General features: G+C 36.4%; 1 protein-coding gene and 1 long non-coding RNA gene across 12 annotated transcripts in view; both read left to right on the forward strand.

The window, feature by feature from the left end:
• LOC142985437 (segmentation protein cap'n'collar-like) overlaps positions 1–19,165 on the forward strand; it is a 185,414-nt gene that overhangs the window by 107,905 nt on the left and 58,344 nt on the right. For all 11 annotated transcript variants that reach the window (XM_076133624.1, XM_076133625.1, XM_076133626.1 and 8 more), the window contains exons 6-7: positions 7,807–7,940; positions 8,903–9,007. In XM_076133624.1, the coding sequence (XP_075989739.1) occupies positions 7,807–7,940; positions 8,903–9,007 (239 nt within the window). The remainder of the gene's footprint in view (positions 1–7,806; positions 7,941–8,902; positions 9,008–19,165) is intronic.
• The window catches only part of LOC142985443 (uncharacterized), a 161,186-nt gene that overhangs the window by 83,677 nt on the left and 58,344 nt on the right, over positions 1–19,165 (forward strand). The gene's annotated exons all lie outside the window — the stretch shown is intronic.

The following is a 19,165-nucleotide window of genomic DNA, read 5'->3' on the forward strand; positions in this document are numbered from 1 at the left end:
AGTCGGTCCCGGTTGTTGTCTACTAAGATAAGAGTCGTTAAGTCATGTCAAAGGCCTTTCGTGCTTGAACAACTTTGACACTAGGTTGACCACTAACTTACCAAGGAGATTTAATATACAGATATTTTAGTATCTAATCTATACTCATATTATAAAGCTGAAGAATTTGTTTGTTTGAAAGCGGTAATCTCAGGAACTACTGGTCCTATTTGAAAAATTCTTTCAGTGTTAAATAGCCCATTTATCGAGGAAGGCTATAGGCTATATATCATCACGCTAAGAAATCTTTTACCGACGGTCCTGTATGACAACATGTATGTATGTGAATGAAGCAAGGGAAGTTTGTAAGGATCGTGGTCTGTATCTACCCCTATGGGGAAAAGGCTTGATATTATGTATGTACGTTAATCTTAACATGCGGACCAAGTCGCGGGTAATGACTAGTTAACGAAACTTCAAATTAACGAATACCCGTATCATTATTTTAAGTTTTTTCTTTGAACAATGACGTACATTTCAACAAGTTTTTGCACATAATATAACAACACATAATATTATATACTAATACACAAGGAAAACACATAATAAGAATTATACCAACAAAAAACATATATCGCCATCCCACTCACTCTAGAACAAAAAGCTCTGTGCGAGAAAGAGACGGGTATATGTTTCACAGTTTCCACTACAAAGGAATGTAACCGGTTTAGGGTCGAGCTTTCGAAGTTTAAATTGTAATTCTTAATTTGAAATCTGTTGGTATGTATGTTTCGTTGATGTATGAAACTGCTGCATCAATTTTCGTGAGAATTTATTTTATGATATTTCAAAGAATTCGCAGTACTTTTAGAATGATTAGTTTGTAAATTTTGTCGAAATATTAATATTTTTTGAGTTAAAAGGTGTTCTATGTGCTATTCTGAGTCTTTAGTTACCTATATACCAAATTTCATTGCAATCGGTTCTGTAGTATTTGCGTGAAAGAGTAACAAACATCCACACATACATACATTCTCACAAATTTTCGCATTTATAATACTAGTAGGATGTATGCCTATTCCCTTTCTGGTTCAAATTATTAAGATTGACAGGAAATCTAAAATAGCTGCTCCTTCAATATAACTTTATTGGACACAATTGATTTCAATTTGTCAATGTACAGTGGCCTAACTACATACATACATACTTAAATCACGCCTATTTCCCATAGGGGCGAAAGAACACCACTTGGTACGATCCTTACAAACTTCCCTTGCTTCATTCACATACATACATGTTGTCATACAGGACCGTCGGTTACGAGTACTTCGCACACGATGATCTTAAGTCAGTCTTTATTCAAAAATAGGTATTTTATTAATAGTTAGTATAATAACAAGATGTATGACAACATGTATGTATGAATGAAGCAAGGGAAGTTTTTAAGGATCGTACCAAGTGACGTTCTTTAGTCTCTGCCAACCCCTATAGGAAAAAGACGTGATATTATGTACTAGCTGACCCGCGCAACTTCGCTTGCGTCACATAAGAGAGAATGGGTCATAATTTTGCCCGTTTTTATAATTTTTTTTACTGGTACTCTGCTCCTATTGGTCGTAGCGTGATGATGTATAGCCTATAGCCTTCCTCGATAAATGGGCTATCTAACACTGAAATAATTTTTCAAATCGGACTAGTAGTTCCTGAGATTAGCGCGTTCAAACAAACAAACTCTTCAGCTTTATAATATTAGTATAGATCTATAAAGATTGTTAGATTTGACTATGGTCAACTACCCTATTGTCAAACCAATAGTAAAAGACTAATAATTGAGAGCAATTGTTGTCAATTGACATTCGTTAGTCGGCCATCTTGTTTTCATATAAACTAGTTGTCCCGGCAGACATATTGTTTTTGTAAACTCGAAGCTAAATCGTAGAGACATTTTCAACAATTATTATATTTCAGTCAATTTATATATAACTTTAATGTATTATTAATATAAAACTACCATTACTGACTGATGGACAACGCACAGTCGAAACTACTGGGCGTACAAACTTGACATTTGCTATGAACATTCCTTAGCAAGTGTAGAGGAGCACTAAGAGAGGACTCTTGGAAATAACTGTCTGAAGGAGGTGAATTTCCACGCGAGGGAAAGCTAGAGAATTTAGACTAAAACCCTCCTCACAGCATCATCATCAACTTAGCCTTTCTTCCAACCATATTGGAGTCAGCTTCCAGTCTCACTGGATGCAGCTGAATACCAGTATTGTACATGTAGCGACTGTCTATCAGACCTCCACAACACAGTTACCTGACTTATAACACGATACTAAGACTGGTTGTCAGACTTTCAAGCTTCTGACTACTGTTAACGACTGTCAAAGATCTTTGAAAATGACAACCGGTAACAATTTAACGTGTCTTCTGAAACACTGTTAATTCACTTAAAATGTCATAAAAAAGAAAAGTTTCCATAGATACATTAAAAACTTTCATACGATTTGTGTTAAGATAAAAAAATAATTTTATTGTTCTTATAATTATTAACTTTCGTAATTAATTTTATTATCTTTATGGGAAACTAGCTGACCCGCGCAACTTCGCTTGCGTCACATAAGAGAGAATGCGTCAGAATTTTCCACGTTTTTGTAACACTTTTTACTGTTACTCTGCTCCTATTGGTCGTAGCGTGATGATATAAAATATGTTTTTTTTTTCACGAAAAATATTCTCAAAATAATTTATATCTCATATGACGAAGTCGCGCTAAGGCATATCCGCCATTAAAACAGTTGCCATGACAACGGAATTTTGTTAATACAATGTCATTATAATATTGATTTTTCGCGACTTCGTTGCATTTTTTGAATTTTCCCGGAAATTGCGTCATTTTCCCGGGGTAAAAAGTAGCCTATGTCCTTTCTCGGGTATCAAAGTATCTCCATACCAAATTTCATGCAAATTGGTTCAGTAGTTTAGACGTGATTGAGTAGCAGACAGACAGACAGACAGACAGACAGACAGACAGACAGACAGAGTTACTTTCGCATTTATAATATTAGTATGGATAGCAGCCAAGTGGTATAGGATCTCACGCAAGTGACCGTAGGTTTGTAAAGAACCAATGGTTTTTTCAAGTGATGTGTGTAATAATGGAGTTATAACGGTGAAGGAACGAGCAATGTCATGTGTGAGAGTTGTTTAAACAGTTGTTGTAGTAATGTAAAGTGTCACTTGATCACTGTGATGTACTCTACCTCTCATAGAGACACGTGCCCAGCAGTGGGACTGTAATGGGTTACATTTATTAAAGAAAATCCTTTTAAAAACTATTTCCCTGGTCGGACAAAACTTTAATAGATCGTTTTGAATAGTAGTCCGGAGTTTGGTTACGTGTCCGGTATATGACATACTCGCCCCCTATTACGTGGGACTAACATTGTTAATGGCGAAACGTGGGTGTATTTCACTTCTGCCAACACCTTCTAGCATTACAGGCGTATTATTATATAAGTTTATCATGCCCAAAAAACAAGGAAAACCTCCTAAACGCTATTTTTAAACCAACACAAACTTTCCTTGTATTTTTTTTATACAATTCAATTGCGATTCAGCGCCGATGTAATTGACAATACGCGAGACGGACACGCCAATGATCTATAGATCCATAGATCTATGATCGATAGATCACTTCACTTTCGGCCCGTGACAGTCACTGTCAAGGTTACGTTTTAACTGAATATTATGTAATGAGTTTATTTTTGTTAGTACGAATTTAGTTTGGTTAAATTTAGATCAATTTGTAGTACGATTTTAAAATACGTTGTTTAATTCTTCTGTTTGAAACCTACTAATGTTATAAATGCGAAAGATTGTGATGTTGAAGATGTTTGTTACTATTTCACGCAAATACTACAGATTTTTTACTAGATAGAATACTTTTTACCACTGGAAATCTTTTTACGTAGACGAAGTCGCATTCGCACTATGAGAGTGATGTAATAGAGAGTGTATCTGTGTATTGTACACAACACACTTTAAATAAACTACAGCATAGTTTGTTTTTCGCGACTTGTGTCTGTAAAGAGATTTCCCTGGATAAAAAGTATTTGGATAAAAGATATATTATACCGAATTGGTTTAAAACCCTTCTGTTAGTTTTTTCGTAAAATAGTGCATAGTGCTCGTGGCTTAGAATTGCTCTTGTGTCGCGTTGACTTTTACAAACATAAAAACAACGGACACAAAGCACAACAAGACCCGAAACAATTTTGTGGATCGCACAAATAATTGTTCTTGCTAGCTCTTCTCATAAGACTGTACACTTTCCGAGCTAGTGGTAGATTCAGTAATTGTAACGACTATCATAAGTGTCAATATTTGACCTAAATCATTTTGTTCCGTGTGGGAATCAAACGCACGACCTCCCGACGCATTGGCAGCGACCTAAACCACTGCGCCACGGAGTCGAACACAAATCATATAAAAACAGGACCGTAATAAATTATAAAAAACATATTATAATTATACCTTGTCCGGGCGGCCATATTGGTATGTTGTCGACCAATCAGAAGGCTGCAATTATAAAGACTGTACGGGTCTTAATTTAGGGTCCGCGTGGGTTAACAGGTTTGAAAAAATACTCTTTGTATTCATATAAGTGTGTTCTTGTGGGTTTTTCTGTAAAATATTGAGTGGAGAGACTTTTTCGTTAAATATTATACTTACTTGCCAACGCAAAATTCTAAATGTAGGGTCTTTTTAGTTAAATATACTTACTTGCTAAGGTAAAATTCTAAATGTAGAGAGTTTTTAGTATATATACTTGCTTATAAACACGTTTTTTATGCTCTAAGAAGTAGGTAGAAGTCTTCTTCTTATCGTATGGTTAGTGGTCAACCTAGTGTCAAAGTTGTTCAAGCCCGAAGGCCTTTGACGTGGCTTAACGACTGTTATCTTAATTAACAACAATCGGGACCGACTTTTTACGTGCCCTCCGAAGCACGGAGACACTCTGTTATTATACCACTATGCGGTCACCCATCTATGGAATGTCCTCGCTAAGGTTTGCTTAACCCACAGATTGTTTACCGACCGGTGAGTGCAACTGGCTATGGGCATAACAGTTAATTCTTATTAATTTTATTACCGTAACTTGTACACAAAGTCAACTACTGCGGTTCACTTCACGCTTTTCGGCTTCCGCAAAAACGACAAACGGCTTTGAAATCACACAAAAAAATTGGCAAAACCACCGCCATACGGGTCCCAAAGCCTCCCTTGTGGCTTCCGAAAAAAAAGTTCTTTATTTTATATAATTTACGACTCGTATAATAAATCATTTAGCCCTTTGAGCGCCGGTGATAATCTGTTTTACTATGCGGTCCGGCAGACCGACGATTTTCTACGGTAGCCAAAGGGTTAGACCGTAAATCATAATTGATGATTTTTTCTTGCTGTTCTTAGAAATGGTAAAGATAGTCTTTAATGTATTGTTGGTTACTGTGGTCTGTATGTTTGTGGGGTTTTAAGACAATACACAGTAATATAGGGTCTTCTCATAATCGTGTATAATTATAAATTATATTAATTATGTATGTATTAGTATATTTATACTTTAAATTTGTAATTTGTTTATTGTATTTTCTATGGGCCTCAGTTGCCTGAAATAAATGAATAAATAGAAATAGAAAATAATAGTTGGTGATATTTTGGGAGGCGATACTACCCGTGATCAAGAATCCACAAAAAAAATATGTCCTAAAAATATTTTTTTGCGGATTCTTGATCAGATTTGTTAGCAGTATCGCCTCTTATAATATTACTAGCTATTATGAGAAGACCCTATATATTTTAAGTTTTTAGCAGAGCTTTGATGCGCATCAGCATAATTGTGGTTTTTCCTCAAGAACTTACGTTTTAGTGTTCGCAAAATTTAACATGAGTTAAACAAGAATATTCTTTCTATGATCTAGATTTATAAATGCTTGAAAGTTAAGCGTTAGTTTCCTAAAATGACAAAGAACTTCGATAAAACATCCAATTGAATTTAATAATTCATTTTAATAAAGTCAATCTTAGTAACTTTGATTCATTTGGGTAACATTGACAGTGGAATTAGTTTCGATTATTTTTACTTATGAAACCAGCACAATTTACAATTCTTTTTTCAGTTCTGCGAACTTTGAATAACACTAAAAACCCAAATGAATCAAAGTTACCCAGATTGACTGTACTTTGTTAACACTTCTGTATTCACAAAACTTAACGTACGGTGCTGGAACTTTCATTGTCCATATTGGTTTAAATTTAGTCTAGTTCAATTAATGTTTTTGAAGTTTAATCACATGTTTTTAATATATTATACGTCTAAAACTTCGATTCACGTACAATACAGCTCCATTCCAGTCGTACTCATTTATCTAATAACTAGCCTTACCCGCGACTTCGTCCGCCACCTGAATTTCCCCATGGAAATGCGTTATTTTCCCGTAGTAAAAAGTAGTCCTTTCTCGGGTATCAAAATATCTCCATACCAAATTTCATGCAAATTGGTTCAGTAGTTTAGACGTGATTGAGTAACAGACAGACAGAGTTACTTTCGCATTTATAATATTAGTATGGATGTACGGGAATAACGCCATATTTATTTTTATTAAATCGCTTTTCTAATCACACAGACCATATTTCTGTAATTCAAACTCAAAATCCTAAATTTTAAAAGTCCCTAATTAGCACACAAAAAGCACTTATCAGTACCATCACTGAAAAAACCTGTCACATTGACGTTTGTAAAGAAAAATAACGGGACCAGAAGCTTATAGTCTCACAATATTGTCACTTAACTAATCCTATTGTGGTCTGGTAGACCACAGTCCACAAGTCAGTTTTTATACGGTCCCGTAGACCGTACAGTGGTCACAATAAATGGTGTAGGGATTAGAAAGGATTATGAATTGAACGATTGAGTGTTGATAGGTAGAATAATTTTTATTTGCTACTGGTATTTTTTAAGTCTGAGTGACAATATGTGTCTTGATTTTAACTATTGAACTTTCATTGCACGTTTATTATATTACGAGCGGCTACCCGCTACTTCGTCTGTGTGGAATTTTGCGTTTTTGCGTCATTTTTATTGCTGATCTTTTATATAAAAAATTGTACCCTCTTCGGGAGGGAATTTTCAAAAATCCTCTCTTAGTGCTTCTCTACTCTTCCGGACTATGAGAGTAAAGGAATAGTGAGCGTATACCTGTATATTATGCAGACATTTAGGCTCTATAAACAAAGTCCTGCACAGTTGGCTGGTTTCAATCAAACTGGTCGCCGTAGCCGAATATCGGCCAGGAGGATGTTATTATTATTTACTTCTATAAGTCTTTTAAGCAAAGATCTAAATTTCGCAATTGAAAAGAGTGTGTGTGAGTTTGTTGCTAGCTCTTCTCATAAGTCTGTACACTTTCCGAGCTAGTGGTAGATTCAGTAATTGTAACGACTATCATAAGTGACAATATTTGACCTGAATGAAAAATTATTTGTTTTTTTTTTACTGCCTCCGTTGCGCAGTCGTTTAGGTCGCCACGCCGCTAGCATAGCGTTGGGAGGTCGTGCGTTTGATTCCCATACGGAACAATTATTTGTGCGATTCACAAATAATTGTTTCGTGTCTGATTGTACTTTGTGTTTGTTGTTTGTATGTTTGTAAAAGTCCCCGTGATACAAGAACAATTCTTAGTGTGGGAGTTGTCCTTTAGGAATAAGAATAAATTTTGTTGTTTTTGACTAAACAAACACTAACATGGTGTTGTTTGTTTCCAGGCGAGTACGTGATCCAGGGTGACCTTCCTCGGGAGCTGGTGAGCAGTGAGGAGTCGAGGTTCGACCTTCTTGAGGAAGCTCTCCAGCTCGTGGAGTTGGGAGACGAGGCTGATACTAAGAATGAACCTGTTGAGGTGAGGAAAAGGGTTTTTAAAACTCAAATTATATTTTTTGCAGACAATGTGTTACAAGACGTGGTTTACATACAAATAAATAAGTTGGTATCACACATTTTGTCATACAGCAAACATGTATTAAATATTGGCCCTCCCTCTTTTGGGAGGAGGTTCTTGCCCAGGAGTCACAGCTACAGGTAGTAGCCCAGAGTTTGGTAATGTGCCCGGTATATGGCAATAAGCTTACACCCTTAAAAGCTTACCTCTTTTACATAAAAACAATTTAAATGGCGAAACGTGGGTGTATAGCACCTCTGACTTCATCTTAATCACATATCTATTATATCATATTTGATACATATATATGACTAGCTGACCCGCGCAACTTCGCTTGCGTCACATAAGAGAGAATGGGTCAAAATTTTCCCCGCTTTCGAAACATTTTTTACTGGTACTCTGCTCCTTTTGGTCGTAGCGTGATGATATATAGCCCATGTCCTTTCTCGGGTATCAAAGTATCTCCATACCAAATTCCATGCAAATTGTTTCAGTAGTTTAGGCGTGATTGAGTAGCAGACAGACAGACAGACAGAGTTACTTTCGCATTTATAATATTAGTATGGATAACCTTACTCGATAAATGGGCTATCTGACACTGAATTTTTAAAATCGGACCAGTAGTTCCTGAGATTAGCGCGTTCAAAAAAACAAACAAAGTCTTCAGCTTTATAATATTAGTATAGATAGTATTTGTATTATAAAAATAAAAAGCTTTGAGTTCAGTTTAATTAAATTATTTAGCATTCTTGTCAACCAAAATCGAGCAAAGAAACTGTTTTTTCCAGCAATATCTCCTGTGGTTGATATTTTTGATGCGATATTAATGGTCTCTGCGTACCCTTATGGGGAGAAGGCGTGATTTTATGTCTGTTTGTATGTATGTATGTCTGTATGTATGTTAATACTAGTGTTTTATACAGGCGATAGAGGGCAGCAGCAGTGGCAGCGCCGGCGGCAGCGGAGAGATGCTGCACCCCGCAATGCGGCATGTGCCGCATCACCCCCTCGCGCACTACCATAACCAGGTCAGTGTCCATACAACCACTTTGTAAACACCCTAGATTCGCAGCTAAAGAATGTGACTCGGCTTATACAGCTGACGGTGGCCTGTTTGATACAGATACTTTATTTTGGAAATACAAGGAATTATTTGTTACTAGCTGACCCGGCAAACGTTGTTTTGTCATATAAATTTTAAAAAAATGTTAGCGTTGGACAAGCATTATCACTTAGGTGTACGAAAAATGGTACGTGGGCCGATTCTCAGACCTACTCAATATGCTCACAAAATTTCATGAGAATCGGTCAAGCCGTTGGAGTACGGTAACTAACATTGTGACATAAACAGCATATGCTTAGTCGAATCGAAATCGAATAATTAACCTACTCACGTAAACTTAGTAATCTTATTTCTCATGTGAATTACCTTCTATAAATACAATAATACACCTGCAGCCTGCACTCTTACAACCACATAAACACACATACAAAACGGCTGAGCCCAAACTGAGCAGGTTTCGGCTCTGTCCCACAGACGATGATAAATGAAGCGATGTCACACGGCTCTTACCACACACGATGTAGGGTTATATAGCAGTCCAAGTTAAAGAATTACGCGTTTAATAGGGTAGTTACATGAAAAAAATATATTAGGTACATCGATCGATCGATCTCTGAGGTTAAGCTACGCTTCCCGAGGTTGTTCTGTAGATGGGTGACCATCTTATACATATTGAGCTCCTTCGTGTTTCGGAAGGCACGTTATATTGTGGGTCCCGGCTGTCATTTTCGAAGATCTTTGACAGTTGTTAACAGTAGACAGAAGCTTGAAAGTCTAACAACCAGTCTTACTTAGTATCGTGTTATAAGGTAACTGTGTTGTGGAGGTCTGATAGACAGTCAACAAACAGGTTATAAACTATCGCCTCGCAAAATTTCATCTAAATCAGTACACTAGTTTTTGCATAAAAGGCCAACAAACATACATACATTCTCACAAACTTTCGCATTTATAATATTAGAAACATTCACTTGGACCATTCTCGTTCATTCACAGACAGTTCAAATAATAATCAATCATTTCGTACAAAAAACATACAGACGGACAAATTGTGAACAATTTGTATTTAATTGTTTAAAGCTACCGAAAAGGTGGTTTTCTTTTTTGAATACTAATTCTTTGCTTTTGACCGCAAAGATAAATAAAAATATTGAAAATGCGAAGTTTGTAACTAAATTTCTCGAAAACTGCTGAACGGATTTTGATGAAATTTGATATACAGATACTCGTATGATACCTATTTTTTTTGCAAAAGAGATTTTCGTGAAATGTTGTTTAAGTATAGAATATTTTTTTGCATATTATATTAATCGGTCATACTTATTCATCATTTATTCCAAAGGTAAAAGAATACATCGTGATGCAACCTTGCATGCCTGAGAGTTCTTTAGCACTTGGTCAGCGTGGTGGACTCAAGGCCTAACTTTTTTATTCTTCATTTCAGGAATGTCTTTGCCCAGCAGTGGGACAGTAATATATCAAATTTACAATAACTACATATTATGTCGGGGAAAAAGTCTTTTCGCATTATAGTATGTATGAACTTGTAATAAAATCTCTTTGGCTCCAAGAATCACAAATGAGTACACGGTTCATTAGGTTTCTTTCAGTGAGCTCGTGAGGTACCCAAATATCGAGCTTTTTTTTGTAGAGAAAAGATTTTTTTACAAGTTCATACATACTATAATGCGAAGAGACTTTTTCCCCGACCTAATATAACAACGATTACAAATACCAAATCCATTTTTTTAGTCCAAAATTCTTAACAACAGCCGGGATTTGAAGTCACGACCTCTGGTCATGATCGGTGTATCATAATCGATTGTTATCTCAGTCGATTGAGTATCGCTATCTGCCGACAGAGTACATCACTACATATTTGAAATTATTTAGCTTTTGGTATTTGGTTAGAAAGTTTCACGACTGATATTTAAATAGGATGAGCAGAATACTGACTATGGTAGTTAAGTTTTTTTTGTCGTATGGTTAGTGGTCAACCTAGTGTCAAAGTTGTTCAAGCCAAAGGCCTTTGACATGGCTTAACGACTGTTTTTTAGTAGACAACAGCCGGGACTGACTTTTTACGTGCCCTCCGAAGCACGGAGACGCCCAGCTCAATTACCATGACGGTCACCCATCTATGGAATGACCGCGCTAAGAGTTGCTTAACCCACAGATCGTTTACCAACCGGTGAGCACATCTGACTATGAGCGCTATTCTATTATTCATTAAACTGCAACGCGAGAGTTTAAAAGTTATGGTTTTAGACCGATTGAAATGAGTCACAAATTATACACATATTGTCAGGTAGTCCCGCCCACGGCCGTGACGTCATAGGCCGCATACCTTATGCCTTTGCCTCGCTGTTATAAAAACTCGGACACTTACAATATTTCAAGTGGCACCCCTAAATAAACAGAACATGTCGGTATTTTGTATTTTAGTGATGTTCTTATATCGATATTTTAATAAAAGGCCGCATTTTTAGCGCAGAAATTTGGCATAAAATTTAATATTAACAAAAATGCAAAGAAGGACATTAAAGTTTCAATATTATAGCAGAAAAGAAATAATTTAACGTATATTACATGCATACACATATTAAATCACGCTTTCATTATTGTTAAAAGATTAGTTGTCTGGTCAAAAACTTTGGTTATTACGTTAACTGTATATAAGAACAAACATAACTCAATGGGGATATCTATACTAATATAATAAAGCTGAAGAGTTTGTTTGTTTGTTTGTTTGAACGCGCTAATCTCAGGAACTACTGGTCCGATTTGAAAAATTATTCAGTGTTAGATAGCCCATTTATCAAGGAAGGCTATAGGCTATATAACATCGCGCTACGGTCATTAGGAGCGGAGTAGGAACGAAAAATGTTACAAAAACGGGGAAAAACTATGATTCTCTTATGTGACGCAAGCGAAGTTGCGCGGGTCAGCTAGTTTAGCATAAAATTCAATATTAACAAAAATTCGCGGAAGCAGAAGAAAGTTTCAATATATAGCAGAAAAGAAATAATTTAACGAATATTACATGCATACACATATAAAATCACGCTTTCATTATTGTTAAAAGATTAGTTGTCTGGTCAAAAACTTTGGTTATAACGTTAACTGTATATAAGAAAGAACATAACTCAATGGGGCTATACGCTATACGCAAATATGATAGACTTTAAATATAGTTTTTTTTACATGTACATCGGTAAAACAGCTCAATAAACATATGGATTTAATATACTATTAGTGTTTTCCCATTAATATAACACTGTTCTCAGTATTTACTCGGAATTTGGCCCCCTATATCATCGTTAACGGCGAAACGTGGATGTATTTCAGTACCTATGCCTACACTTTCAGCTCCTTTCAGGTATAACAGGCGTGTTACTATCCCTCTTACACTACACACTATAAACCTATTTTAGTTAAAGAACTACTATAATATGTTTTCTCTTTTTCATTTCGCTAAGAAGTGAAAGAAACAAAACTCTTTATAAGCCTTTCATAACTTCATATATTTTTATGAATAAGAGGGTTAGTGTATAATTATATCGATAAATTCCCAAATTATCGACAAACAACATCACTAAAATAAGTTTTAAATATTCGTAAATCCGGCTACTGTATTCTTAATCACACATTTTAATATTTACCTTAAGTTAAAATTCCTCGGTTAAACAAACATAACTGACAGTTAACTTTAACAAGAACTTGTTGAAATATTTAACAAGAAAATGCTCTGATTTCTTAAATAAATAATTTCACGCCAAAACTACTCTCTCTCTCATCGTATGATTAGTGGTCAACCTAGTGTCAAAGTTGTTCAAGCCCGAAGGCCTTTGACGTGGCTTAACGACTGTTATCTTAGTAGACAACAACCGGGACCGACTTTTAACGTGCCCTCCGAAGCACGGAGACGCTCAGTTCAAATACCACTATGCGGTCACCCATCTATGGAATGACCGCGCCAAGGTTTGCTAAACCCACAGATCGTTTACCGAACGGTGAGCGTTAATGAAATTTGGCACAAATATAGTTTACTAGAGGCCGCCCGCGACTTCAGAAACCCTTACCGTGTAAATCCCGATCCCTCGGGAACACCGGGATAAAAAGTAGCCTATGAGTTATTCTGGGTCTTCAGCTACCTACATACCAAATTTCATCGTAATCAGTTCTGTAGTATTCGCGTGAAAGAGTAACAAACATACATACATACATACTCACAAACTTTCGCATTTATAATATTAGTAGGATAACCTGTATTAATACACTAGCTGACCCGCGCAACTTCGCTTGCGTCACATAAGAGAGAATGGGTCAAAATTTTCCCCGTTTTTGTAACATTTTTTATTGCTACTCTGCTCCTATTGGTCGTAGCGTGATGATGTATAGCCTTCCTCAATAAATGGGCTATCTAACACTGAAAGAATTTTTCAAATCGGACCAGTAGTTCCTGAGATTAGCGCCTTCAAACAAACACACAAGCAAACAAACTCTTCGGCTTTATAATATTAGTATAGATATAATATTTTTTCATGGATTTTTCTACCACACGGGTGAAATCGCGGCTTGAAACTAGTTATAATATTTTTGATACTTTCATTTGAATTCATTGATGCAAATATTAAGATCATTTGAGCGTATTAAATCTTTTAAAAGACTCAAGAAAGCAGAAGACCTTTTGATTACTAATTAATATTATAGCAAGTTGCGCTCACCGGTCGGTAAACTATCTGTGGGTTAAGCTAACTTTGGCGCGGTCATTCTATAGATGGGTGACCGCATAGAGGTATTTGTACTGAGCGTCTCCGTCCTTCGGAGGGCACGTATAGAGGTAGTCAGATGCCAAAGAACGTCACTTGGTACGATCCTTACAAACTTCCCTTGCTTCATTCACATACATACATGTTGTCATACAGGACCGTCGGTTAAGAGTAGCACCTGACCTTTTTACAACACATCACCGATATTTTTTTTTTTTATGAAAAAAGACAACTCCCGCACTAAGAATTGCTTTTGTGTCGCGGGCACTTTTACAAACATACAAACAACGAACACAAAGTACAACCAGACCTGAAACAATTATTTGTTGATCGCACAAATAATTGTTCCGTGTGGGAATCGAATCCACGACCTCTCGACGCAATGGTAGCGGCGGGGCGACCTAAACCACTGCGCCAATAAAAAAAAAATTCGACTCAGGCATCAAACTTTAGACTTCTAAACCTATCAATAAAGCCGGCGTTTTCCAAAGGGATATCAAACATATGCCATTTAATTTCGCGACGGGACACTGCGCTATCGATCGACTGAAACACAATCGAGAATGATACAGCATTTTAAGATGTTATTAAGGGCCTATCGTGCGATCTGTCTGTCCGTTACGTTGCATATTTTCATATGCAGGGACTTTTGAAAAGGATTTAAGACCGACCTAATTGGTTTTAAATGTAACTATAGTTATGGCAATAGTTTAAAGGCCGCTCGCCATATCGTCCGCGTGGAAACCCTTCCCCTGTAATTCCCGATCCGAACTCCGGGATAAAAAGTAGCCTATGTGTTATTCTGGGTCTTCAGCTACCTACATACCAAATTTTATCGTAATCGGTTCTGTAGTATTTGCGTGAAAGAGTAACAAACATCCATACATATTCACAAATTTTCGCATTTATAATATTAGTAGGATATTAGTATGTAGTGATACACGGAAACTTCAAAGAAAAAATGACATCACATCGCAAAAAGTATACAAAACAAATAATAGACGAATTTAGTCTCTAATACCTTTATAATTGGTATCAAAGTTCAATATCAACTGACCAAGCGAACAAAAAACTATAGTATTTTAAAACAACTTGGTTATAAATGTTTTAAGACGCTCACTGGTCGGTAAACGATCAGTGTGTTGCCCCGGTTTCTGAGGTACATTTAGCGGTAGTTTATCATCATCATCATCATCATCTCAGCCGGGAATCGTCCACTGCTGGACAAAGGCCTCCCCCATCGAGCGCCAATAGGACCGGTCCTGGGCCGCCCTCATCCATCGGACTCCGGCAACCCTTACCAGGTCGTCGGTCCATCTTGTGGGGGGCCTGCCAACACTACGTTTCCCGGTTCGTGGTCGCCACTCCAGAACCTTTCTGCCCCAACGGCCGTCGGTTCTGCGAGCTATGTGCCTATATGAGGTAGTTTATCAATTCAAACTATTTATTATATGAGTTTAAACGCTATTGAATAGATAAACTACCGCTAAATGTACATTAGACAAGTTATCCCCGGTTTCTGAGGTACATTTAGCGGTAGTTTACCTATTCAATAGGGTTTAAACTTATATAAAAAAACGCTATTGAATGAACTACCACTAAATGTACATCAGACAAGTAAGTCTTCTTCTTCTTATCGTATGGATAGTGGTCAACCTAGTGTTAAAGTTGTTCAAGCCAAGCCTTTGACGTGGCTTAACGACTGTTATCTTAGTAGACAACAACCGGGACCGACTTTTAACGCGGAGACACCCAGTTCAAATACCACTATGCGGTCACCGATCTATGGAATGACCGCGCCAAGATTTGCTTAATCCATAGATCGTTTACCGACCCGCACGCACAGTTGTTGTTTAACATAACAACAGTGAACTCATGTCAAATGCACCAACTACTTTGACACTAGGTTGACCACTAACCATACGATAAAACCTTAGTGCTTTGTACGACTTGGTAATCGAACTCGAGGCTTGATGATCAACAGTCGGATGTACTACCGACTGAGCCACAAAGGCGGTCACGATATTTTTTTATTTCACAAAACTATTACCACTTCACAAAATCACCATTAGCGGTTTAACCAAACATATATTTAACAATGGCAACCCTGAACTGTCATGTAGTAGGCTGAAAAAAACACATACCTGTGTCTGGCAACTGTCATCGAATAATTTGTCAAAAATGTCAAATTGTTTTTTTGACATTTCGAAAATGTTTTCAAGAGGTTGCGTTGCTTAGTTAATTCTTGTATAAAGAGAAAGGTTGAAGTTTGATATCCAAAATCCTACAAATATTGTAAATGCGAAAGTTTGTGAGTATGTATGTTTGTTACTCTTTCACGCAAATACTATTGAATCTATTAGGATGAAATTTGGTATGTAGGTAGCTGAAGACACAGAATAACACATAGGCTTTTTATCCCGGAGTTCCCGAGGGATCGGGATTTACACGGGAAGGGTTTCCACGCGAACGAAGTCACGAGCGACCTCTGGTCTTATATAAATTAGAAAAAGACCAATAACATCTTACACAGAGGCACTCAAATTTGTATAGACAAAGCAAATTGGGTAGTTGACTGGGTTAACGAAAAATTATTAAACTCGTACTCGTAAAAGGTTCATCTAAAATGCTCAGACTATGTATTTTTAGTAAATAATGTTGAAATTGTAATTAATACAGACTGAAACATTTTATTAGACACTTATTTGATATCAACGAAAATCTGCAATAGTGACGTCACTATGTCATATTTCTATACTGTGTTTTTGACATTTCATAAAGAGTAGCTGATTTGACTGAAAGACAACTAACCTATTGTCTACTTTTCTTAAAACAAAGTATGTAAAACATCATTAACTTTTATTCCGCAGTCGGTTAACTTTAAAGAGCGAGTGATGGATAATGTTTGGACAGAAAACGACAGGTGATGCCCACCTGTGAGACGGAATGACAAATTGATAATTTTTTATATATATAATAGTTAAAGTGAGACTGCCTCTGTGGCGCGGTAGTGTTTTCGACTGCTAACTACGATGGCTTGAGTTCTATTCCCAGGTTGATCAAAGTGATATTGGTCTTTTTTTAATTTATATTAGTCTAGCGGCCGGCCCCGTCTTCTCCCGGTTCAAACAATTATTATACAAAAAAATCTATACAAATTTTACACATAAACCTTCCTCTGCCCGTAAGCAACTTTAGGCGCAGCCATTCAATAGATGGGTGACCGCATACTAGTATTTGAATTGGGCGACACAGTGCTTCGGAGAGCACGTAAAAAGTCGGTCCCGGTTGTTGTCAATTAAGATAACAGACGTTAAGCCATGTCAAAGGCCTTGAACAACTTTGACACTAGGTTGACCACTAACCATACGATAGATAGATCTACTCACTTGTCAGAATATAAGTCCAGAAGCAAGTAATCACTTATTCTGCCTACCTTATAGTGATAACCGTCATGCCACACTACTTATTTTCTTTGACGTCAAACACTATGGCGGCCTCTTAATGAACCATAATAGTATGTAATTGTATGAAAACACGGGCTTAATTTAACTTACAATTGTCTTCGTTGTGGTAGACTATGGTTTCCAATCTCAGTTTGAGATGAGAGAAGTATTTACTCTCATTTTAAGAGTACTTTTGGAAATTGCCTTTTTTACAATAAATTTAACCCGTTACTGTCCCACTGCTGGGCAAGGGTCTCTTCCCGTAATGAGGGAGGGGTTAGGCCTTGAGTCCACCACGCTGACCAAGTGCGGGTTGGGGACTTTGCATGCCCTCAATAAATGTATTAAACAAATTTTAGGCATGCAAGGTTGTATCACGATGTTTTCCTTCACCGTTGGAGCATGTGATAATTATTTCTAATACACACATAACTTGGAAAAGTCATTGGTGTGTTGCTTCGGGTTCGAACCTGCGACCACTTGCGTGGGAGGTGTCAACTTATACCACTCGGCTATCACTACTCTCTTTTTTACAATGCAAGAGTTAAAGTTATGATAGCCTAGCCTTTCTTCTAACCCTTTTTATGTATTTAAAAAAAGACAACTCTCGCTCTAAGATTTGCTCTTGTGTCGGGGACTTTTACAAACATACAAACAACGGACACAAAGTACAACCAGACACGAAACAATTACTTGTGGATCGCACTGATATTTGTTTCGTGTGGGAATCGAACCCACGACTTCAATCAATAGCGTTTTAAATTAAAGCCTTGTTAGAGAATTACTTCCGAATATTTTTTATATTAATTTGTCAAATCCCGTTATTTGATTATATTATTACTGTACAATCAATGAATTTCAATCGTACACAATTATTTTACATACATACATACATACATACAAAGATGAAAGTTGTTCAAATTGTACCGTAGTATACCGTTCGTATGTGGCTGTTAGAATGTGAATAGACATTTTGAAATATGACTGATTTTACGTTCAAAAGTCAGTGTGAGCAATTTTGAGTTTAAGAGTGTATTAAAATCTTATGTAATTCTTATAATAAATCAGTTTTTATTTAAATTATAATGGCGTTAATTTACATGTAAATATGGTAATAATATTGACTTAAGTCTAAAATGTTTTCTTATATTATTTTTATATTAGAACTTTAGCAAAATGTGTACTTTTTATAAATAATTAGTTATTTTAATAAATTGGTCCAAACTTTTATTTTGTCTCACTACTAAGCGAAGTCCTTTTCCGTAAAAAAACATTTTAATATGTTACTAAATTATATAAATTAAAACAATTTCATATGTATATTAAAATCCGAAATCCTAATTCAGTTATAAAACCTTAGCCTCAACCACAAAAATTTACCTTCAATATAAAAATCTTAAGCTTTAAATTATTATTAATTTACTTAAATAACCAAAATACCTAATAACACAACAAAAAACAATAACTCTACAAAAACGAAAATCCAGTAATTTCAAACACTCCCTCCTTTCACAATCTACCCACAACATAATGATGTATAATGCTCTCGACTCTGAATAGATCGTAATTGCCGCATGACCCCGCGATCTATAGATCCGATCCATAGATCATTGATCGATAATAAGGAATAGCAAGAAAGTAGAAAGGTGGCCAATACAGTGTTGGAAAATTATTATATTTTTCAAATTTTATTTTCGATATCTAAGGTTAAGTAACGCTTACCGAGGATTTACTTTGGATGGGTGACCAATGTGACCATCTTTTAAATATTGAGTTCATCTGAGTTAAAGAAACGCTTGCCGAGGATTTACTTTGGATAGGTGACCAATGTGACCATCTTTAAAATGTCGAGTTCATCAGAGGCTAAGTAACGCTTCCCGAAGATTTACTTTGGATGGGTGATCA

Source organism: Anticarsia gemmatalis, chromosome 30 (assembly GCF_050436995.1).
Source record: "Anticarsia gemmatalis isolate Benzon Research Colony breed Stoneville strain chromosome 30, ilAntGemm2 primary, whole genome shotgun sequence".
Taxonomy (NCBI): Eukaryota; Metazoa; Arthropoda; class Insecta; order Lepidoptera; family Erebidae; genus Anticarsia; species Anticarsia gemmatalis.